At 40.0% G+C, this 24249-nt stretch overlaps 2 protein-coding genes across 2 annotated transcripts; both read right to left on the bottom strand.

The window, feature by feature from the left end:
• Nucleotides 1-10636: 10636 nt before the first annotated feature.
• LOC145001240 (cytochrome P450 71AU50-like) lies at nucleotides 10637-12888 on the bottom strand. The gene is made up of 3 exons (XM_078960597.1): nucleotides 12807-12888; nucleotides 11444-12379; nucleotides 10637-11374 (listed from the first exon to the last, which is right to left on the bottom strand). The coding sequence occupies exons 1-3, from the start codon at nucleotides 12870-12872 to the stop codon at nucleotides 10757-10759; spliced, it is 1620 nt and encodes a 539-aa protein (XP_078816723.1). The 5' UTR covers nucleotides 12873-12888; the 3' UTR covers nucleotides 10637-10756.
• A 6159-nt stretch (nucleotides 12889-19047) lies between these two features.
• On the bottom strand, nucleotides 19048-21086 carry LOC145000588 (cytochrome P450 monooxygenase 76AD131-like). Its single transcript, XM_078959840.1, has 2 exons — nucleotides 19936-21086; nucleotides 19048-19844 (listed from the first exon to the last, which is right to left on the bottom strand). The coding sequence occupies exons 1-2, from the start codon at nucleotides 20887-20889 to the stop codon at nucleotides 19224-19226; spliced, it is 1575 nt and encodes a 524-aa protein (XP_078815966.1). The 5' UTR covers nucleotides 20890-21086; the 3' UTR covers nucleotides 19048-19223.
• Nucleotides 21087-24249: the final 3163 nt, after the last annotated feature.

Below are 24249 nucleotides of genomic sequence, written 5' to 3' on the forward strand. Positions count from 1 at the left end.
GGCTTAAAGACTGAGAAGGTTTAAGACTTAACAAGATAAGATGCTTAAATAGGGGTAAAACTCTAAAAATTAGTGTAATAGCTGGGTTTCCAGGTATATTATTTTATTTATTTATTTTGAATTATGAGAAGGAACTCGGCAAGTTGATGCATAGATTCGCCGAGTAGGGTCGTGATTGTTCATCCGGATTCACCTTGGACTCGGCGAGTCCATGAGTGGACTCGGTGAGTCCACGCTGTTTAATGAAACCCTAAATCCCCAGGTTTGGAGCCTATTTAAGGGCACTTATAGCCTCTCATTTCGGCTACAAATCCCTTGAGAGAAACCTAAGTGAGCCAAATTTTTGTGAGGAAGAAGAAGTCACTTTTGATCCTTGTATCTTTGGTTTGGCAAGAAGGAGGTGCAAAAGCAAAAGGGGAGGTGCGATTCTAGTAGTTCCAGAGATTCAGACACTTCATATTGAGGTAATAGTTCGAACCTCCTTCAGTTTTGGTGTCGATCATTAGAGTTAGGGTTTTCTAACCCCTTTGGAGAGTGATTATGTGGAGCAAATGGTCCCTCTTCGAATTTGCGCCTTGGATCTGGACTCAAAGAGGTCCAGAGACCTTAACCCTTGGAGCTTTATGGATCAGTTTGGGGTTATTGGACTTAGGTTGCCATTTTTGGGACTAAATCTCCTTTTGATGCCTTGTTGTTGTTATACAAGCATCAAGTTTCGAGCTTTACGTGACATTCATGCTTGGGTAGGCAAGATCTTTGATTTAGGGAAACAGATCTGACCTCAGGAGGCCAGTAGATTTTGTGCATGGCATGAACTCGCCGAGTTGTTCCTGAGACTCGGCGAGTAGGGTTAGGGTTCACGTAAATTGCCTAGAGAGTGGACTTGCTGAGTTGGAGGATAACTCAGTGAGTTAGAAGGGAGTTAGAGGACTTGAGTTCAAGGAGATACTCGCCGAGTTGTTCTTGAGACTCGGCGAGTTGAGTCGTGGTGGCCCCGGGATTCATTCTTGGTATGACTTCTCAAGCATAGGGAGGCACTCGACGTGCAAAGCGGGACAAATTGTTCAAGAACATGTGTGAACTCGCCGAGTCACTAGGGTGCACTCGGCGAGTAAGGTCAAAGTGTGACCGTTGACTTTTAGGGTTTGGTCAATGGAGTACTTGTGTCGAGAGGTGGGAAAATAGCCTTTTCCTTCCTGAGGGTGCTAATGGCAGGACGAGTCTAGTTTCGAGAGTTATATTTATAAGAGTATTTACCTTATCTGAATAGGCGAAGACTAGGCAATATTTCTACCGAGTCAGAGATTTACCGAGACGCCTGAGGTGAGTCTTCTCACTATACTTTACCTAGTGTTGTAAACATGGTATGAGATAGAGTATTTTAGAGTTATATGCCAGTGTAATTGCATGTTATTTATGTGACATGATTTATTGTGATATGTGCTATGTATGGTTCAGAGTTACAGAGTTAGGACCTTCGGGTCCACAGAGTTAGGGCCAAAAGGCCCATAGAGAGTTGGGGCTAGAGGGCCCCACTGGGACACATAGACCTGAGGGTCAACAGAGTTACAGCCTCGAGTGGCTATTATGTGTTAGAGTGGTATTTTGGGGAACTCACTAAGCATTTATGCTTACAGTGTTATGTGTTATGTGTTTCAGGTACCAGTGATGATTGCGAGAAGGCACCGACATGACTCGTACACACGCATACCGGAGTTTATATATATATGATCTTGGGTTTTTGTGTTGATACAACGTTGATACAATGTTTTGTTTATATTTTCAAATGATATTCTATGGGTTACAAAGTGAAAAAACTGTTCAAATTTTTATGGTGTTACAAGTTGGTATCAGAGCCTTGGTTTGAGGGATTCGGATATATCTTCGGGTGTATCTGAACTCAAACTGGGGATTTGAGGAAATTTTTAATAATAAAAATAGTATTTTTGAAAAAGAGTAAAAAGAGTCTTGAGACAAACAGAGCAGAGTCGTGTGTACGATCAGCCAGCGCCCGAACGGTGATTTCCCAAAGTACCCTCATAATAAGTGATTATCAGATATGTTATGTATTCTATATGATGAGTTACGATATGCATGCTAGAGTAGATTAGGTATTCTTATTAGGACTAGAGTGGCCTGATATATGATGCTTTAGTCTAGGGGTTTCGCTGCTAGAGATGCTTAAGAGTGATTTAGATAGCAACGAGGTGCTTATTAGAGTCTTGTTAGTGAGTAGCACATGATAGAAAGAGTAGAATACTTGGGATTTGAGGCTCAATGAGGAGGACTTGGGGTGAATGCCAATGCGGTATGGACGGTAGTATTGGGCCTGTACTACCAAAGATACCGGGTTGGTATGCAGCCCAAGTAAGAATCCTTTGGGTATCAAGGATCGAGTAGGGTGGAGTTATCGAGTGTGATTATATTAAAAAAGGGTCTCTAATATTCTTATGTTGTATTTCAGAAGGAGACCATGGTTGGGACGCGCCACACACCAGTGATTGGCAGTTCGGGTGATGAGTAGATCCGTAGGATCATCCAGGAGGAGGTGGCTGCGGCCATCAGGGCAGAGATACCAGAGATGCTTGGGTCTATCAAGACCACTCTGATGGAGACATTTGATGAGAGATACGCTGCTCTTTCTGAGGCTACTGTTGTTTCGGCCACTGCAGCTATAGCTGCGACTAGGCTGCAGGGTGGTGATGCCTTGTTGTTCCGAGAGTTCAGCAACACAAAACCACCAGAGTTTGACGGGACCCAGGACCCAATCGTGGCGATGAGATGGATTTCAGACATAGAGGGTTGTTTCTTTACTTTCTCATCTCCAGAGCATTTGAGAGTCCAGTTCGCTTTGAACCAGCTTCGCTTGGGAGCGAAGGAGTGGTGGAAGTTTGTGACTGCGCACTTTACGCCTACTGGGCTTGCTGCGGTGACCTGGGTGAGGTTCACCGCTATGTTTCGAGATGAGTACGTTCCCCAGGTGGAGAGGGAGCGTTTGGACCAGGAGTTTCTGACCCTCAAAAAGGGTACTGAGTCTATTACGGTGATCACGAGGATGTTTCATGAGCGGGAAATGTTCTGCCCAGAGCACGTGTCCTCCGAGCAGGCACGCATGAGCCAATATTTGAGCATTTTGAGGAGGGATATACGTGATTTTGTGGCGAACTCGATGTACCGGACATTTTCCGAGCTGCAGGCAAATGCCCGGAAGAGGGAGATAGAGTTCGAGACCCAAGCCAGGGAGGAGGCTGAGTCTTAGGGAAAAGATCGGCGACCGGCTCAGTCTCAGCCGGCAGCCAAGCGGGTCAAACCCGCTGATTCGAGATCTGGGAACCAGAAGGGCCGCACTTGTGGCAAGTGCGGCAAGAGCCACGAGGGGATTTGCAGAGCTGGGTCTTGCTACAAGTGTGGCAAGGAGGGGCACATGGCCAGGGATTGCTCCAAGGGTTTTTCGGTAAGTTTTCATTGCAACCAGACTGGACACCGGAAGGCAGAGTGTCCACAGTTGCGGGGGTCAGCCTAGTGAGCATTTCCGGGATCAGCCCCTGCTGCGGTGAGAGCTACGAATGTTCAGCCTGCGAAGGTTGAATCACTGAAGGCACGTGGGAGAGCCTTCCAGTTGACTGCGGAGGAGGTCCGCACAACGCCCGATGTCGTGGACGGTATGTACTCTTTCATGTCTTCTTTTACATTCTTTGATGACTATGCTTATATTATGTTATGCGTAGGTACCTTCCTTGTGAATTATGTACCTGTTCTAGTGTTATTTGACTCGGATGCGAGTCTATCTTTTGTATCGTTGGCCTTTAGCCGACACATCAGTACTAGTAGAGAGGCGATGAGTCGACCTATGAGAGTTTCCATAGCGGATGAGAAAGCGGTGTATGTGACCGAGATGATTCTTGGTTGTGTACTCGAGATTTTCGGGGTTGAGTTTCCGATAGATTTGGTCCCTATTGCGATGGGGGATGCCTGTGTCATCGTGGGCATGGACTGGTTGAGCAGATTTGGAGCGATCATCGACTGCGAGCGACAACTGGTAACCATGCGAGACCCTAGTGGGGGAGTTCTTACGGTGTACGGTGAGGGTACACCTTCCGGTTCAGCATTTTGCTCAGCCGCCAGGGCGAGGCAGAGCCTTCAGCAGGGATGTAAGGGATTCATAGCATATGTTATGGATGCGAGCATTGGGTCGGAGAGACCAAGGTCTGTGGGAGAGGTTCGGATAATGCGTGAGTTCCCGGATGTATTTCTGGAGGAGTTGTCGGGCGTACCTCATGTGAGGCAGGTGGAGTTCAGTATCGATTTGGTTCTGGGGGCCGCGCCTATCGCCAAGGCGCCCTATCGCCTTGCGCCTCCAGGGATGCATGAGTTATCCTTGCAGCTGCAGGAGCTGTTAGGAAAGGGATTTATTCGGCCGAGTAGTTCACTGTGGGGAGCTCCTATCCTTTTTGTCAAGAAAAAGGATGGTTCACACCAGATGTGCATTGACTACCGGGAGTTGAACAAATTGACAGTCAAGAACCCTTACCCATTGCCGAGGATTGACGATTTGTTCGATCAGTTGCAGGGAGCATCTTGGTTTTCCAAGATCGATTTGAGGTCTGTATATCATCAGGTGAGGGTGCGAGATGAGGATATTCAGAAGACAGCGTTTAGGACTCGTTACGGGCATTACGAGTTCGTGGTAATGTCTTTTGGGCTCACCAACACACCAGCGGTGTTCATGAACCTCATGAACCGGGTGTGCAGACCGATGTTGGATCGCTCGGTGATTGTATTTATCGATGATATTTTGGTGTATTGGAGATCTATAGAGCAGCATGAGGAGCATCTGAGGGAGATCCTAGGGGTTTTGAGATCGGAGAGGCTTTATGCCAAGTTCTCCAAGTGTGATTTTTGGCTATGAGAGGTTCAGTTACTAGGACATCTCATTAACCAGAAAGGGATATTGGTCGACCCCACCAAAATTGAGGCAGTGATGAGTTGGGAGGTGCCGAGGTCACCCTCGGAGATTAGGAGTTTTCTAGGGCTGGCAGGCTATTATCGGAGATCCATCAGGGATTTCTCCAAGATCATTGTGCCACTCACCAAGTTGACCCGGAAGAGTTTAGTTTTTGCTTGGGGTCCAGAGCAGTAGGCCTCCTTCGAGACACTTCACCAGAGATTATGCGAAGCCCTGGTGTTAGCCCTTCCGGAGGGAATGGAGGATTTTGTGGTATATTGTGACGCGTCGATATCAGGATTGGGAGCAGTACTTATGCATAGGGGTCATGTGATAGCATATGCATTGAGGCAACTGAAGCCTCATGAGGCGAGGTATCCTACCTATGATTTGGAGTTGGGCGCAGTGGTGTTCGCCCTCAAGATCTATCGTCACTATTTATATGGGGTCGGGTGTACCATATACACGGATCACAAGAGCCGAAAGTACTTGATGGATCATCCCAACCTGAATATGCGACAGAGGAGATGGTTGGATGTGGTAAAGGATTATGATTGCGAGATCTTGTACCACCCAGGAAAAGCCAACGTGGTGGCCGATGCCTTGAGTCGTAGGCCGGAGAGTGTTCCGATGCATGACATTTGTATGAGGTTGACCGTGATTACTCTGGTGTTGGACACCATTCGAGGAGCTCAGACCGAGGCTGTTAGGCCAGAAAACCAAAAGAGAGAGCGGGTTGTCGGGAAAGTATCGGAGTTCGTCACCAATGGTTGGGGGCTTATGACGTTTCAGGGACGGATCTGGGTACCGTATGTGGGCGGAAGGCGTACCATTTTGATGGAAGAGGCTCATCGATCGAAGTTCTCGATCCATCCCGGGGCCACTAAGATGTATTTAGATCTGAAAAGGGAGTATTGGTGGCCGTGTATGAAGAGGGACGTTGCATGGTTCGTGGAGAGGTGCCTAACCTGTCGCAGGGTTAAGGCCGAGCATCAGAGACCGCACGACAAGTTGCACCTGTTAGAGATTCCCGAGTGGAAGTGGGAACAGATTGCCATGGACTTTATCACCAAATTTCCAAGGACCGCGAGGGGCGTCGATGCAATTTGGGTGATTGTAGACCGGTTAACGAAGAGCGCTCATTTCCTCGCTATTAGCGAGAGCTCTTCCGCAGAGAGGTTGGCAGAGATATATGTGACGGAAGTGGTAGCACAGCATGGAGTACCGATCTCGATTATCTCAGACCGAGATGTGCGTTTCACCTCTAGATTCTGGAAGAAATTCCATGAGGAATTGGGTACTATACTGCATTTCAGTACCGCGTACCAACCCCAGACTGATGGACAGAGTGAGCGGACGATTCAGACGCTCGAGGATATGCTCCGGGCATGTGTGTTGGACTTTGGCAGGAGTTGGGACACGTACTTACCGTTGGCGGAGTTTTCCTATAACAACAGCCATCATTCGAGCATTGGTATGCCACCCTTTGAGTTGTTGTATGGGAGGAGGTGTCAGACCCCCATTTGTTGGGGAGAAGTGGGGCATCATGTGATGCGTAGTACGGAGATAGTGCTTCAGACATCTGAGCAGATCCAGCAGGTCAGGCAGAGATTATTGACCTCTCAGAGTCACCAGAGGAGTTATGCTGATAGGCGACGATCCGAGCTCGAATTTCAGGTCGGTGATTTGGTGCTTCTGAAGGTATCTCCTTGGAAAGGAGTGATCCGATTCAGAAAGAGGGGCAAGCTGGGACCCCAGTATATTGGGCCGTTTAGGGTGATCGCGAGGGTGGGCAGGGTAGCGTATCGCTTGGAGACACCTGCAGAGTTGGGTCAGATTCATGACACTTTCCACGTATCGCAGTTGCGGAAGTGTATAGCAGATGAGTCGATAGTGGTGCCATTGGAAGACAGTCAGGTGGATGCGATTCTGAATTATGCTGAGAGACCGGTGGCGATCAGGGATCGGAAGATCAAGGTTTTGAGGAACAAGGAAGTGCCTCTGGTTTTGGTTCAGTGGCAACATCGGAAAGGGTCCGAGCTGACTTGGGAGTCGGAGCGTGAGATGCGTGAGCAGCATCCGGAGTTATTTCCAGAGTGAGACTTCGAGGGTGAAGTCCAATTCTAGTGGGGGAGAATTGTAACAGTCGGGCTTCTAGGTATATTATTTTATTTATTTATTTTGAATTATGAGAAGGAACTCGGCGAGTTGATGCGTAGCCTCGCCAAGTAGGGTCGTGATTGTTCATCCGGATTCACCTTGGACTCGGTGAGTCCACGCTGTTTAATGAAACCCTAAATCCCTAGGTTTGGAGCCTATTTAAGGTCACTTAGAGCCTCTCATTTCGGCTACAAATCCCTTGAGAGAACCCTAAGTGAGCCAAATCGTTGTGAGGAAGAAGAAGTCACTTTTGATCCTTGTATCTTTGGTTTGGTAAGAAGGAGGTACAAGAGCAAAAGGGGAGGTGCGATTCTAGCAGTTCTAGAGATTCAGAGACTTCATTTTGAGTTAATAGTTCGAACCACCTTCAGTTTTGGTGTTGATCATTAGAGTTAGGGTTTTCTAACCCCTTTGGAGAGTGATTATGTGGAGCAAATGGTCCCTCTTTGAGTTTGTGCCTTGGATCTGGACTCAAAGAGGTCCAGAGACCTTAGGTTGCCATTTTTGGGACTAAATCTCCTTTTGATGGCTTGTTGTTGTCATACAAGCATCAAGTTTCGAGCTTTACGTGACATTCATGCTTGTGAAGGCAAGATCTTTGATTTAGGGAAACAGATCTGACCTCAGGAGGCCAATAGAGTTTGTGCATGGCATGAACTCGCCGAGTTGTTCCTGAGACTCGGCGAGTAGGGTTATGGTTCACGTAAATTGCCTAGAGAGTGGACTTGTTGAGTTGGGGGATGACTCAGTGAGTCAGAAGAGAGTTAGAGGACTGGAGTTCAAGGCGGTACTCGCCGAGTTGTTCTTGAGACTCAGCGAGTTGAGTCGTGGTGGCCCCGCGATTCATGCCTGGTATGACTTGTCAAGCATAGGGATGGACTCAGCGTGCAAAGCGGGACAAAGTGTTAAAGAACATGTGTAAACTCGCCGAGTCACCAGGGTGCACTCGGCGAGTAAGGTCAAAGTGTGACCGTTGACTTTTAGGGTTTGGTCAATAGAGTACTTGTGTCGAGAGGGGGGGAAATAGCCTTTTCCTTCTTGAGGGTGCCAATGGTAGGACGAGTCTAGTTTCGAGAGTTATATTTATAAGAGTATTTACCTTATGTGAATAGGCGAAGACTAGGCAATATTTCTACCGAGTCAGAGATTTACCGAGACGCCTAAGGTGAGTCTTCTCACTATACTTTACCTAGTGTGGTAAACAGAGTTATGAGATAGAGTATTTTAGAGTTATATGCCAGTGTAATTGCATGTTATTTATGTGATATGATTTATTGTGTTATGTGTTATGTATGGTTCAGAGTTACAAATTTAGGACCTTCGGGTCCAAAGAGTTAGGACTTTCGGGTCCATAGAGTTAGGGCCAGAGGGCCCATAGAGAGTTGGGGCTAGAGGGCCCTACTAGGACACATAGACCTGAGGGTCAACAGAGTTACAGCCTCGAGTGGCTATTATGTGTTAGAGTGGTATTTTAGGGAACTCACTAAGCATTTATTCTTACAGTGTTACGTGTTATGTGTTTCAGGTACCAGTGATGATCGCGGGAAGGCGCCGACATGATTCGTACATACGCGTACCGGAGTTTATATATATATTTTTGATCATGGGTTTTTGTGTTGATACAATGTTTTGTTTATATTTTCAAATGATATAAAATATAGAGAAATAAAAGAATGGTGTGAATGAGTTTGAAGTAGAATGTAAATATTTATAGGTAATTATTTTTTAAAATTACCAATAATATGGTCAAAGGGCCAAACCAAACTCAACTTTTTATCAAGAAAAATACGCATTGCAAGGCGTTCTTAGTACCACGAAGGATAAGTTAATGGCACCAGGGGCGGTGTTCAAGCCATTGTCATGGTGTTAAGCGATGTCCACGTCGGCCTTAACGCCCGATAACGGGCTTGTCCCCTCTAGTCTATAAGAGCTTAAAACTATCCTTTTAATAATAAAATGTTGCAAAAAAGATGCAATGGTCGTATTATTTATTATGATTTTGCTCATTCAGTCCCTTATGTTATTTTTATGCCTTTTAAGAGAACAAAGTTCGTTTTGTCGAGTCGAATGGGTCGTTTTTTACAAAATTATCACGGTTACCCCATATGACAGCTCATTTACTTTTATATGTTAATAATTAAAAAATAAAATAAAATGGCCGACAACCTCAATAATGTAATTCTCATAGTGACAGGCCCGTCCCAGATGGTGGACGATAGAGACGACCGTCTATGGTTCATCTTTTAAACGGTCCAAATTTGTTTATGAAAATTGTTATATTTAGAATATTGTATAAATAATTTTCTTTCAATTATTGAGTTATTATAAAAATCTTGATGAAAAATATGTATTTTAAGAACCTTTTTTTTTTTCTCCGGCCAAAATATATTTGGAATGGCTCTGCATAGTGATACCGCCACAGACAGAAATGGTGGTTAGGGTGAAAGAGGAGGTGAACAAATTAGCACACACAAATGAAGATATGTTAAAGCATATCGAAGGACTCCAAACGAAAAGGTTCAGTGAAGTTGAAGAACTCGTGTACCTCCATTAGGTTAACGCATCTCTACGATTTTAGCTTCGAAACTCCAAAAAGGCCAAACAGTTAATGTTAGAGAATGCAAGATCAGAACACTGTCAAGGAGGTAATGCAGATCTCGAAATCAACTTCTCTCAACCATTATCTCCAGGATTCGAAGATTTCGATACGACTTCCATTGATAGTTCCATTAGTCAAAACTCAGTAAAAAACCAAAGTTTGATCCAAAAACTTAAAAAGTTGGGGAAATCAAAAGATGATTTGAATTACGAAAAACAGGTGGGATTCGAAGATTTCGATACAACTTCCATTAATAGGTCCATTAGTGGACACACTAGTTTCAGTAAAAAAAACCAAGATTCATCCAGAAACTTAAAAAAAATAATAATAAAAAATAATAATAAAAAAAAATAAAGGGGGGGAGGGGGGGGGGGGGGGGGATCGGAAGATGATTTGAATTACGAAACAGATGTGAATCGGTCGCCATTACTATTTTTGGTGCAGTTGTTCCCTGTTCGGCTAATTCTCTAGAAACCCCAAATAATGTTTCATCATGGTTTCAATTGATGTCGAAATAATTAAGTGATGAACCGGTTAAAAAAAAAAAGTTAAATACAATTTGTTTTCTTAAAATGCTCGAAAATAACTTTAAGGATTATACGTGCAAAGTCGAATTACATAGTTTGGCCGTAGCTTCATTTTCGAAAAACAAAATAAATAAATACCATGTTACAAAAGTTACCTCATAAGCACACCCCACTAAATCATATATATATATATATATATATATATATATATATATATATATATATATATATATATATATATATATATATATATATATATATATATATATATATATATATATATATATATATATATATATATATATGACTGCAAATACATCAGATTAGAGAATGGTATCTGGTTTCCTTCACATCCTTTCCAAAGTTGATATGTAATGCGATGAACAGAAACAGATAAGCAGAAAAGAAGAGAATTTCAGGAAATGTTATCACAGAACATAATTCCAAGAAATAAACAGATTGAAGCAGCAAGTTACATTCTTTTTATACTAACAATAATAGCCTTTAACTATTAGTAATCATTAATCATAAGTAGAGGCTTGCATCAGATAATCTTTGAGAGGGTATAGCTATTAGTGGTTTCCTTTTCTTTGTCACAAGTCCGAACTCATCAGAAAGCTCAAACTCTTCATCTTTTGGCAAACTCCACTCAAACGAATGCAACAGCGATGCTAATATATACATCAACATCTTCTCCCCAAGGGAGATTCCCGGACATATTCTTCTCCCTACTCCAAATGGCAAAAACGTTAAATTATTTCCATTGTAATCCCATTTGCTGTTCAAGAATCTCTCGGGCTTGAACTCCAATGGATTGGGCCAGTTCTTGGGATCCCGATGGATTGCCCAAATGTTCGCATAGACGATAGTACCCTTTGGAATGTTGCATCCACCAACCATGCAGGATTCGTCTGGACATCTTTGAATTAGGAGAGGAAGTGGAGGGTGTACCCTGAATGTCTCCTTGATGACTGCATCCAAGTATGTCAATTTGGGTAGATGAGATTCTTGAACAATGTTCATGCCAATAACCTTTGTTAATTCCTCCTGAACCTTTCTCATTACATCTTCATTATGTAAAATTTCTGCCATCACCCATTCTACCATTGTTGATGTTGAGTCTGTTGCCGCAACCACTATGTTCTGTTATATAGCAATTTCTCTATCATTAGTATAAGTTAGTTTTAAAAAGAATAAAACCAAGGGACTTACTATTAACATGGCCTTAATTTGAATGATGTTGATTGTCTTTGTAGCATCTTTCTGCTCTTTAAGCTCTAACATCTCCACAAAATCCTTCCTTCGATCTTCGTCAACAATTCCCACGATTTTACTAGAGTTCGCTTTGATTCTTTCTTGGATAATCTTTTCAAATATCCGATCAACATATTCCAGTTGCTTCTGCATTTCTCGCTGCCTTCCTTGTAGATCAAACCACAATAACATTGGAAGAAAATCAGAGATGTTTAGCGCTCCTATCAACTCAATGATCTTGAACTCAACTTCTCGAAACCCATCTCCAATATCACTAAAATCCTTCGCTTCACCAGATTTGCTACAACCCCATAACATGCTTGTCACCACGTTGACCTCAGTCACGAAAGCAATTTCATTAACATCGATCTTTTCACCAAGCTTAGTGTAAACTTCGTTCACAGCCTTTCTCACTTCATGTGTTCGAAAACTCTGACATGAGTTGACATTTGCACTGCTCAACACACGACTAACCAATAGTTGACGCATGTTTCGCCAGTGTTTGTTGTTGTTGGACCACACAATATCGTTCCCACCATAAGTGATGGTCAATGCTGTGATTGGCGGGCTGCGATTAGCAAACGTCTGGTCAAGGTCATGAGCCACGACCTTTACAAGGTCAATCGAGTTCACCACAACATGAAGCTTTCTTCCAAGCCGGAGACTGAAGATAGGGCCATATCGGTGAGCCATCTCTGTGAATCTTTCATGCAAATTGGAGCCAAGAAACGGGAGGTAGCCTACAACTGGTAAGCCGAAGGGACCTGGTGGTATGCGCTTTCTGGGATACGAAACTTTCCATTTGTACCATAGAATTAGTAGTGTCGGAACTGAAATGGTGAGAATTGTGCGACTGAGTTCGTCTCTTTGGTTGTCGACTTCTGATGAAAATACCTTTAGTATTTGACAAACTGAACTTTACATGTTAAAGTTTACATGTTAAAGGATATATTTTGTATAATGTTGCTATTTGTGGGTAGATTGTATAAATTGTATGCAGGTGATATAATTCGGGTTGATGCGCGGATCTTAGATGCTTTATGGGTCGGTCAAGTATCCGAAGTATTTAAGAGATGAAGCTTGGTCAATTTGTATTAGTCGATCAGATCTAGATTTTTTCATCTTCTTTTCTCTCTCGGTATCTGTTAGGGTTTTCTCTCATAGAAGTTCATAGCTTCGTTAGTTCTTGTTCTTAGTTTTTTCATCCGAGTGTAAGTGTTATTGTAGTGAGGTTCTGATATAAGTTGATGTATAATCGAACTGGTTTATATTAAATAAACTGTTCAAGTTGGGAAGTTCTTGTGTTTATGTTTTTTACAACTTCCCACCACCATAACCAGAAGGTGCCGATGGTGAGATAAATCTTATATCCAAGTTCTAATATCATTTTTGCTACAAATGATCATATGCAACTTATGAATTGAAGAAGTCTGCTAATCATTATATATAGATGGTGGATTGTGGTTTGGATAATTTACCAACTTTATATTATTTAGCGGTTAACTTAAAACCAATAACCTTGCATGTTTGTTGATATGGTTGATATGAATGATTATATGATAATAAATACTTTGTCGATAAAAAAGTTTATCAAAGATTACTGTCTTAATATATAAAAAGAAATACATGTGCATCAAGTTGTTTCAACTTAGGCTCGCGTGATCGAGGTAAGTTCATATCGAGCATTAATTAATTTGCTTTTATTTGATAAAGATATACATACGAAATATTAATTGTAGTTAATACTCGATTGATTTATGCTACAATGTTAAGACTTTTTTTATGATCAATTTATATATGGAAAAAAAAAATAGTAATTTATGTAGCATTTTTTTCATGAATTTGTACAATAATTTTGGTATATTTTATCAACTTTTATTGGTGTATCCAAAAAGCTGATCTTAATTATTGAATACATGAATTGGTAAATACGATTGTATAAATTAACAAAAAATCTGTTTCCTGCATATCTAGATAAAATCTATAATTTGCTTACACAAACTAGTTATGGGCCCTACGTTTTATCCAAAATAAAATTGTACAACTTGGAGTTTCTTTAATTTAGTCTCACTATATAATGACTCTTCATTTCTCTAAGGGATACGAATAATTAAAGTAATTAATTTTTTGGTTTGTTCAAATATAGATAATTATTATTTTTTTTACACATTTAGGTAACAAACTTTTTAGAACTGTTTACGTATAACAATTATGATCTGCTGTAGCAGGTTATATCCGGCTACAGTAAGTCATAATGGTTATATGTGAACACTTTCAACAAATTTGTTACCTAGACGTGTACAAAAAAAAATAATAATAATTACCCAAATATGAACAAAACAAAAAATAACAGTAAATTACACGAATGGTCGCTATGGTTTGGGAAAATTTGTGTGTTTGATCTCTAACTTATTTTTTTAATATGGATGGTCCATACTGTTTATTTTTGTTGTGTTTGATCCATGTCTTACCTAAAAAGACTATTGTGCCCTTATTAATTTAATTTTTTTAATTAATTTTCTTATTTATGTATTTTTTTTATATGTTTAATAAAACTAATAGATCCCACATATCTGTATCTCCCCACCATCACATCTCTCATCATCCTCAATTTCTATTTCTTTTCCATCTTTAGTGATATCGACATCTTCACAATCCATTCGTCCTGCAACTCCAACGAACCAACACCACAACCCACTAAAGTGAAGAGACGGTGGGTTATGGTGTTTGTTCGCCAAAGTTGCATGACCAAAAAAAAATGATGGTGAAGACTTTCATGTCACTAAAGATGGAAAGAAAATAGAAGTTGAAGACGATGAGAGATAGGATGGTGACCGGTGGAACCCAAATTAAATTTCTCAAATGTGGTTTCAGGTTTACGGTGAGGATATACATATATGTGGGGTCTATTTATTTTTTTAAACATATAAAAACAAATACATAAATAAGAAAATTAATTAAAAAAATAAATTAATAAGGGCACAATAATCTTTTTAGGTAAGACATGGACTAAGCGCGCAACAAAAATAAACAGTAAGGAACATTTGAATTAAAAAAATAAATTAGGTACCAAACGCACAAATTCCCCCAAACTATAGGGACCATTCGTATAATTTTACTCTTAGATTTGATTTTGTTCATATTTAGGTAACTATTTTTTTGTACACATCAAGGTAACGAACTTGTTGAAAGTGTTCATATATACCATTATGAGCTGTTGTAGCAAGATGCAACCTGCTACAGCAGATCATAATGGTGATATGTGAACAGTTACAAAAAGTTTGTTACCTAGCTAGATGTGTACAAAAAAGATAATTACTTATATGTGAACAACCCGAAAATTTAATTACCTTAATAAATCTTATTCCGTTTTTCTAGTGGGGCATTGATATATCCTAGGGTGACAATCATGTATACATTACTTTCATTTTATCATATTTCATACTATTATAAAGTTATTTGCCTCTATTTTTAATCAATAAAGCTTGTGTTCTTAAGTAAAAAATTTTGTAAAATATCTTATACGCCAAACATAATTACTAACCGAAATATATTACTAAAATTAATAATAAAGCTTGTGTTCTTAAGTAAAATTTTTGGTAAAGTATCTTATTGAAAAGTCGTCAAACATAATTACCAATTGAAATATATTATTAAAACCGTAATAATACTTATCCTTAGTCTGGTACCAAATAACCCAAAACCATTTAAGTTCAATTCAAATCATTTTATTATATCATCCTTTATACCCACCACATAGCACATATGTGGTGGGTGACACATCAGCACCACATTCCCCTACCACTAACATGGGATACTTACCACTAACACACCACTCCACCTCATTTTTTAATTAAATTTAATTCAAAAATTCATATAATAGTTTTTTTAAATACTAATTTTCATTCATTTAAAACATTAAATTACATTAATTAACAACTACATTAATTAAAACGAAAAAAACACAACTTTAAAACTAAAAATTACATTAAGTAAAAAAACAATAAAAATAACATTAATAATTAAAAAATTAAAAATATCAAACTTCTAATTTGTGTTTTTTTAAGCAAGGTTATTCCATTTTTGGGGAATTCTTCAATTTTTTTCAAGCTTTAACATGACTAAAACGTTGATGATTTGTGTTTCATATTGTTCCATGGTCACATTAACCGGGTCAATATCGGCTTCATGAACGTTGTTTATAAAAAGTTGTAAATTCCATTGAACTCAGAACATTTGACCTTCATATTGCGACACTTCAAGCATATTTCATCAACATTTCGAATTGCACAACCCATTAAACCATGGAAACACTTTCAACATTTCTTCAAAAAGAACCGGAAGTTTGACCAACGTCTTCTTCCGAAACTGTCACCCATGCTTGTGCTAATTTCTTTTCTTCCTCTTCTGACTATTACTTATTTTTAGGAGGCATGGTTTTTAAAGGATCAAACAACAAAAAAATATATCTAAAGGGAGAAGAATTGGATGAAAAATAAGAAGATGAGTGGTAGTATTTATAGGTAAATATTGAAGAATTGCAAAACAGCCGTTAGAAGGGGAAGAAATGTAAAAAGAGATTTTAACACGGAAGGCCACGACCATGACCCACCACGAACCACCGGGGTGGTGTGCACGGTCGTGGTTTGTGGCCACCTAGACCACGGACCATCTCGTGCAATGTATACCAGTCGGATTCGTGTGATGTTTCATATCGTATCGAGAATTGTTAACTATAAATATATACTATTTACATAATCAAATTGAAAAGATAGATTAAGATGTTCCAATTAATTAGTCAAGATATTTTTGTTTATAGATAAAAAAAATAAAAAAATAAAAAAATAGTTTTATATGGAATACGTTATTTCATATCTTTTTTAAAATATTGTAACTAGAAGCAATTTGATCGAGTAAAGTATGATATGAGGGCAAAAAGGAAAAGTTGTTGTTGGGCAAACATTGCAAATCTTCCGACAATCCTCTCAAAGGAAAACATAGATTTCAAGAGTCTATTTACAGAGTCCAGATCATCCCAGCATATCAAATGGTCTTGAAATTTAGAGTCTTTAGGGATATTCTCGGTTTCTTCCCTAAGAAATCTCATTGACAGCTCCATCTTACCTAGAACTGCTATCGAGTGGGATTGGAACAATCTCGTCCCTAAAAAGATAAACATCTTAGCTTGGAGGGTGGCTCATGGTAGAACCCCAACAAGAGTGAATTTGGTTAAAAGGGGGATTGGTAACAATCAACTGTGCGTTTTGTGTAATCAGGAACCAGAAACAGAAGAGCATCCTTTCATGAGTTGTAAAGTATCGACTGAAGTCTGGAAAAATCTCAATGTTTGGTGGCATCTACTCCCAGACCAACTAATATGATTATATGGCCTACTATTCTGGAAGAATGGAATGGGGTCGAGTAACCAAATTCAATTCCAATCAGCCATCATACTTGTGTATATTTGGGTAATTTGGAGCCACAGAAATCTAAAAGCGCATTTGAACGATCAAGCCACGCACAAAGGTTTGTTAAATAACATACAAACTCTCTCTCACCTCTGGATTAATTCCAGACTAAGAAAAAAGTCGATTGGATGGAGAAATTGGTGTTGCGATCCTATTAACACAAGTTTTCTTGTCTAAGCCTGGGGAAGAGGGGGGAGGGGGTTGGGTATAAAATATGAGTCCCTTGGTGTCTTGGTGCATGTTAGCTGCAGCCTAGTGTGTGTTTGGTGGGTGTTTCTTTTTCATGTGGGTAGAAACTTAATAGGTTGAATTGGCTGCTAGCTGTAACACTTCTTTCTGGTTCTTTGTCGAGTGTGTGTTGTGTCTGAGTATCCTAGTATATTCGGGGGGGGGGGGGGGGGGGGGTGTACGCTTTTTTCTTTGGTGTGTGTGGTGTTTTTCTTCATGTTCCCTTTTCTCCTATCTAATACTCATATGCAGGTTTTTGGGAATACTTGCAGTTGCACAACATCATTGGTTAAATGTTTACTTTTAAGGTTGGTTTGTTATCTCATTTGAAGTCATTTCAATAAAGCGGGCTCGGACAATTTACCCCTGCAACCCATGCTAGTAGTTTCACAGAAGTTGTGGTGAGGTAAACTGTCTTGTTTTGAAGGGTGATTACTGCTTTAGTTTTGGAGACAGATCCTTGAAATCGGCTTGGACAACTTTACCCCTGCATTACATGCCTATTGAATATCGAGTCTATTTTACCCCGACATTACAGGAGGCGGAATTCGCTAGGAATAGTGGCTTTGGGTTACTTTCAAAATTTGGTAATAGCTTTAGTGTATGAGGGGTGCAGCTGGGCTTCAAAAAATATTCTCGCATAAGTATAGGAAAGTTGATAGTTGTAGCCCAAACTCCATTTTTCTTTATGTTCTTTGTTTATTAAGTTGTGTTTGTTTGAAAATTCTATTGTTGTACTCTGTCCAGCTTTGTGCTGTTTTATTAATACAATCCTATCTTTAAAAAAAAAAAAAACAAAGTGTTTTTCTTTTTACACATCAGTCTAGTCTAGGATACACCAATCTACTATTATTATTACATAATCATTCTCATTAATAAATTATCTTGATTATCTTGTTTTCAAAAAAAAAACATTTTTTTAATTGTTTTTCTCTCTCTTAATTATTACTATCAACTACCTTAATTATTACTATTAACAACCTTCTAAAAAAAATAGAGAAGATCCTAAATTTAAATTTGCCCTATTTGAATTTAAAATTATTTATAAGAATATTGCATGGCAAATTGAGAATATTAGGGTGAAAATTGTGGGTATTGTGGATGATTTGAGAATTGAATTTCAACTTTCAAGAATGAAAATTAGAAATTTTAGCGAACTGTTTCCACTTCTGACCCATATTTTTGGATTTGTACCTACTAGAACCCACTTAGAATGGAATAGGGTAAGGTTGGAAAGGACCAGAGAAGGTTGGAATGAAATATGTTAAGATTGGAGAGAGTTGTAAAACCAGGTGTGATTTTTCAAGAGGTTGAAAGTGGTTTATGAAAGTAATAGGTTTTTTTAAAAAAAAAATAGACATTCAATAACAGTCAATAGCAAGGAAGAAGGAGCAACAACTTGAAGAAGTAGCTGATGGTACTAATGTGAAGCCGGATAACCCGCCTGCACTCTGTGCACTCCAACAAGGCATTCATTGCCTTTACTTTTACACTTGCATTTACTTCATTGTCATTTAAACTTTTTTTTTCTTTTTTTTTTTTTTTTTTTTTTTTTTTTTTTTTTTTTTTCATAAATTACCCCTAGTTCTACTTATCTCTCAAATAGGACTTGAATCATCTTCCTCAATAGATGATAGGTGAGGGCAACACCTACTACCTCTCTTTTAACACATACATGTAATGATGTATACACTTGCCCTCGTATGGGTGGTGGTTGGTGAGCACAAGTCATTATTGTCGGCTAATTATCACTAAATATTAGGGTCCTAGTAATGTTGTCCAAATCTTTTACCAAAATTTGAAGATAAACTTAAATTATTTGTCAAATTAAGGGTCCAAAGATATGTTAATTAAATAACCCACTAATAAGCAATAATGTCTATTTATTTAATAATATTTCAATTTGAGTGACCATGGACGACAACTATCAAGCATCATCGATCTCACCTCTAATCCCAAGGGACTATACAGTAATGATTTTAAGAATTAAGATCTAAAGACCACTTAGAATATCTTATTTATTTATTTACAAATATATTATATCATATGTAGAGGCTTTCATCCGATAGCCTTTGATAGGGTATAGCAACAAGCGGTTTCCTTTTCTTCGTCACAAATCCAAACTCATCAGAAAGATCAAACTCTTCATCGTCTTCCGGCAACTTCCATTCAAATGAATGCAATAACGATGCCAAAATATACATCAACATCTTCTCCCCCAACGGAATTCCGGGGCATATTCTTCTCCCTGATCCAAATGGTAAAAACTTCATATTGTTTCCATTGTAATCCCATTTTCCCTTCAAGAATCTCTCAGGTTTAAACTCAAATGGATTCACCCAGTTCTTAGGATCATGATGAATCGCCCAAACATTAATATAAACGATACTACCCTTTGGAATAAGATACCCACCCACATTGCAAGATTCATCTGGGCTTCTTTGGATTAGGAGAGGAAGCGGTGGGTGTACCCTCATTGTCTCCTTCACGACTGCATCTAAATATGATAGTTTATGAAGAAGATGTTCTTCCACAATGTTCATACCAAAAACCTTTGTTAACTCTTCTTGAATCTTTGTCTTTACTCCTGGATTATGCAAAATTTCAGTCATCACCCATTCCACCATCGTCGATGTTGTGTCAGTTGCTGCAGTCAAGATATCCTGTTTTTTAAAAAAAACAATTTTACTATGAGTATTTGTTCTTAAATTGTTACAAAAAATAATAATAATAGTAAGTATAAACACGACGTACAAATAGAAGGCCCTTTATTTGATCCATGTTAAGTGAGGTTGGAGAATCTTTTTGATCTTTAATCTCCAACAAGATTTGCAGAAAATCTTTCCTTCCAATTTCCTCAAGTTCTCCCTCCATTTTAGCTTTGATTCTTGCTTCCACAATCGTGTCAAAAATTCGATCAAGATGAACCTTTAGCGTCTCCATTTCTCTCTTCCTTCCCTGTAGATCGAACCATGACAACATCGGGATAAAATCAGATACGTTTGGTGCTCCAAGAAGCTCGATTATCTTGAACTCAACTTCTCGGAATCCATGTAAGACACCACCGGGATCATTCTCTTCACCGGACTTACTCCGACCCCATAACATGCTTGTCACAACTTCAAGTTCTGTATCGAAAGCAACTTCATTAACATCAACCTTCGTCCCAATCTTGGCATAAACATTTCTAACTGTCTTTCTCACTTCTTCTGTTCGAAAACCCTGACATGAATCAAGATTTGCGTTGCTCAAAACTTGGCTCACCAAAAGCTTACGCATGGTACGCCAGTGGGTGTTGTTGTTGGACCATGCGATGTCCAGTGCACCGTAGGTGATGGTTAGGGCGGTGATCGGAGGACTCCGGTTAGCAAAGGTCTGGTCAAGGTCACGAGCCACGACTTTTGCGAGGTCTACGGAGTTCACCACTACATGGAACTTTCTTCCGAGCCACAGGCTGAAGATGGGACCATAACGGTGGCTCATGTCGGTGAATCTTTGGTGTAAATTGGAGGTGAGAAAAGGGAGGTAGCCTACCACCGGTAAGCCGGAGGGACCTGGTGGCAAGGGAAGTGTGGTGTTTCTGACGTAGGATGACGTCAGTTTGTGCCATAGAAGTAATATTATTGGAACGGAAACTGTGAGAATATTCCGGGAAAGGTTGTCTCTTTCGTTATCGGCCTCCCACCACCATAACCAGTAGTTAATCATTGTGTGATGACAGAATTGAAATTACCTCGGGTATCTTATATCGACCTTATAAAAAGTGGATTTTTGACCATCGGTATGAGGTATCCTGCAAGCATACGACACTAATAAGGCGACAGCATACTGCATATATACGTCCACATGAACTGGACCAATTTGTAGCTTCAATACACGTTCGGTGAAGGTGGGCCTTTTCTTCCTTTGTTTAATGGTAGATGCATGAAACAAACAAAATTGGGAGAATCTATCAAGAGTAGGTATGGGGATGTTGTTATCTTTTCACCTGGAAATAGGTTGATTTTGTTTTTCTACGGATGCTAGAAAGTTTATTTTTTTGGCAAAGCGATAATTAGTTGTTTATTAATTTATTTAAGTTTTTGGGTAATCACATAAGCTATAATTTTTTAGTTTTTATAAGTTATATAGACTATACGTTTTAACAAATTTATTGAGATTAAATTCTTTCAAATGTATCATTTAATAATTATAAAAAAAAAAACTTCATATTTTACCTGTATTTTTGTCTCAATTTATATATTTTGGATACTTTTATCAAACGTCATATTGATAATCCTTTTAAACAAAGTCTGAGCGATCGGCCCGATGACCAAAAATCATGAATTGCCTTACCTGAAAATTAGATCATTTTTTACTGTAGCTGGTCCGGGTTCGGTCCGGTCCTGTTCCGGGTAATAAACTAGGTTTCAGATTTTCGACCGAATTAGATTTTTGTAATGTTGTTTATGGTTTCGGTTCAATCATGTTCCTGATACCAAACTGGGTTTTATATGTTTGTTGTTTACGGTTTCAAGTTTTATTTGTCATGTTAGTCTCTAACATATTAATTCAAATTATAATTCGAACATACATTATTCGTATATTTGTTGTTTGTACAATTCAACTAAAAAATACATAAAAGAAGATGAATATAATGGTATGCTGCGAAACACTAATTACAACACGTGTAAATGAGGTGTATGCAAATAAATACAAACGTTATTAAAAAACTACACTATTTTTCTAAAAAAAACTGCACTATTTTTACATAAAAATATGCACTTAACATCATTAAATTTATAAATTAAAATAAAAATATTAAAAAAATGCACTATTTTATACAAAAATACACTTAACAAAATTATTTGTATTAAAAATACTATGTTATTAAAAAAATATTGCATTATATTTTGTTTTAAAAAGCTATACTGTTTTAATTTTAAAAAAATTGTGGTAGGAAATAACTTTTGCTTTTCGAGAAAAAAAAATGTAACGTTCGAAAAACACAACCAATTTAAAATTTTCAAAACAACCCGATTTTCATTAAAATGTTTACAAAAAGGTTTTCAATACAATTCATTTAAGTATTCCCAGAATCATGTCGTTACGAAATCATAAGGAGCGGTACGATCGCGCCTTCGCCTTGCCACAGTCTCCTGAAGAACCTGAAAAACATTAAACCACAACTGTAAGCCCGAGAGCTTAGTGAGATACCCCCAAGATACCAACCACGCATACGCCCTTCCAGGCTACGACCTTCCGGCCCAAAACATATAAATCATACATAACATAACAGAACATAGAACAACCAAGCATATCGGGTCTAACGTGACTGGTCCGCCGTATCGGGCCTTCAGTCCTTCGGATCCATCCTCCGGGTCTAGTCATGTCCTTCGAGTCTACAGTGGGGTTGGTCCGCCCGCATCAGGCCTTCAACCCACCTGGTCCACTCTCTGAGTCTACAGTGTGACTGGTCCGCCCGCATCGGGCCTACAGTCGGCCTGGTCCACTCCCCGAGCCTCGGCACGTCTGGTCCGCCCTCATGGGGCCTACAGCCTATCCGGACCGCTCGCTGGCCTTCGGAACAACCGGTCCGCCCTGGGTATCTTGGCCTACAGCACAAAGCAGGACCCGCCTCAACCCATCTCCAGTCCAAACAACCATGTGCACAAAGCATACATTCATATAACAGTCATAATCAACAAACCGAGTAAACATATCACATAGCATATCATTACTCTAACCGGGCTACCGACCTACCCGTTCACTAGCATAGCATTACTCTGCATATCGAGGACTGACCTTTACAAGGTCCCCTAGCATGTACCATCCTAACTACCAGGATGCAGACACAACCAGCAATAACATGATAAACGTAACTGAATCTCAATACAATAAAGGGCCGGCCTTGGTGCCTTAGACCCTGCTGATATAGTGAGGATAACTCACCTCGAAACTGACGGCTGAAAAGATAAGATCCCGCTGCTTCGAACTCTGACACAACTCCTCCACTGAACATCAACAACAACCCAATAAATACCCATAATTACCGAAATACCCCTGGAAGACAACTGATCAACCCTGGACAAGTCAAAGTCAACCCCTGCCAGACCCTACTCGCCGAGTCAACCCGATGACTCGCCGAGTCCTTATGCTCAGACTTCCCTCACTTAGTGACCCAACTCGCCGAGTCACCCCAAGACTCGTCGAGTGCAACAACTCTGAGTCCACTCGCACCCAGCTCACCGAGTCATCCCTCGACTCACCGATTCGTCGACTCAACCAGGAATATTGGGACTTCCTCGACATGACTCGCCGAGTCCAGCTGGACTCGCCGAGTCCAAGGCAATCTTCAACCTACTCGCCGAGTTATTCTTCCAACTCGTCGAGTTCAAGGCCATCTTCAAGCAACTCGTCGAGTCCACCCATGTGACTCGCCGAGTTCCACCGGTCTGAATCCATACAGAAGCATCTCAGGCCATGCAATTGATCCAAAACATAGATCCAGCCTCCTACAATCCATCCATCACGTAAAGTGGCAAACTTTACGTGAATCAAACGAGATCTAGGCCATTTTCACCTTAAAACCAAGGTTTGGGACATGATAGCTTCACTCATAGCACAAAGGTTGGGACTTTAATGCACTCAAAGACTTCTCCACTCCAGATCTGAGGTAGCAACCTCAGATCCATCCTCCAACACCAAAATATCACACAACCAAGCATCCCACACAACCCCAAATGAAGAAACTAGGAATGCACAGCTTAAGGACGAAGATATTACCTCCAGAAGATGCCTCAATAACAGCTAAACACGAATCCAAGCAAAGCCCTTTGATCCAAACCACTTCTCCTTCAAGATTTCTCCAAGCAACACCTCTCCAAGCTCCAATTTGCTCCACCAATGCTCTTCTCCACGAGATTAGGGTTTCTGGAACTCAAGGGGGGAATAAGAGAGGCTGTGGAGGGGTATAATGTTCTTTATATAGGGCTCAACCCCGGAAACTAGGGTTTTCCCCATACAGCACCTACTCGCCGAGTCCATACTTGGGTGTGACAACCGTCATATTCTGGTCAATTCAAAGTC

The sequence above is a fragment of the Lactuca saligna genome, chromosome 6, assembly GCF_052625555.1.
Source record: "Lactuca saligna cultivar CGN05327 chromosome 6, ASM5262555v1, whole genome shotgun sequence".
NCBI lineage: Eukaryota > Viridiplantae > Streptophyta > Magnoliopsida > Asterales > Asteraceae > Lactuca > Lactuca saligna.

Excerpts from the sequence above, each read along its gene's own strand:
- LOC145001240 (XM_078960597.1), bottom strand. The coding sequence starts at position 12,872 with ATGATATTAGAACTTGGATATAAGATTTATCTCACCATCGGCACCTTC. Across the intron at positions 12,380-12,806 it reads TCTGGTTATGGTGGTGGGAA|GTATTTTCATCAGAAGTCGA; the intron begins GTTGTAAAAAAC and ends CAAATACTAAAG. Across the intron at positions 11,375-11,443 it reads AAATTAAGGCCATGTTAATA|AACATAGTGGTTGCGGCAAC; the intron begins GTAAGTCCCTTG and ends GCTATATAACAG.
- LOC145000588 (XM_078959840.1), bottom strand. The coding sequence starts at position 20,889 with ATGATTAACTACTGGTTATGGTGGTGGGAGGCCGATAACGAAAGAGAC. Across the intron at positions 19,845-19,935 it reads AAATAAAGGGCCTTCTATTT|GATATCTTGACTGCAGCAAC; the intron begins GTACGTCGTGTT and ends TTTAAAAAACAG.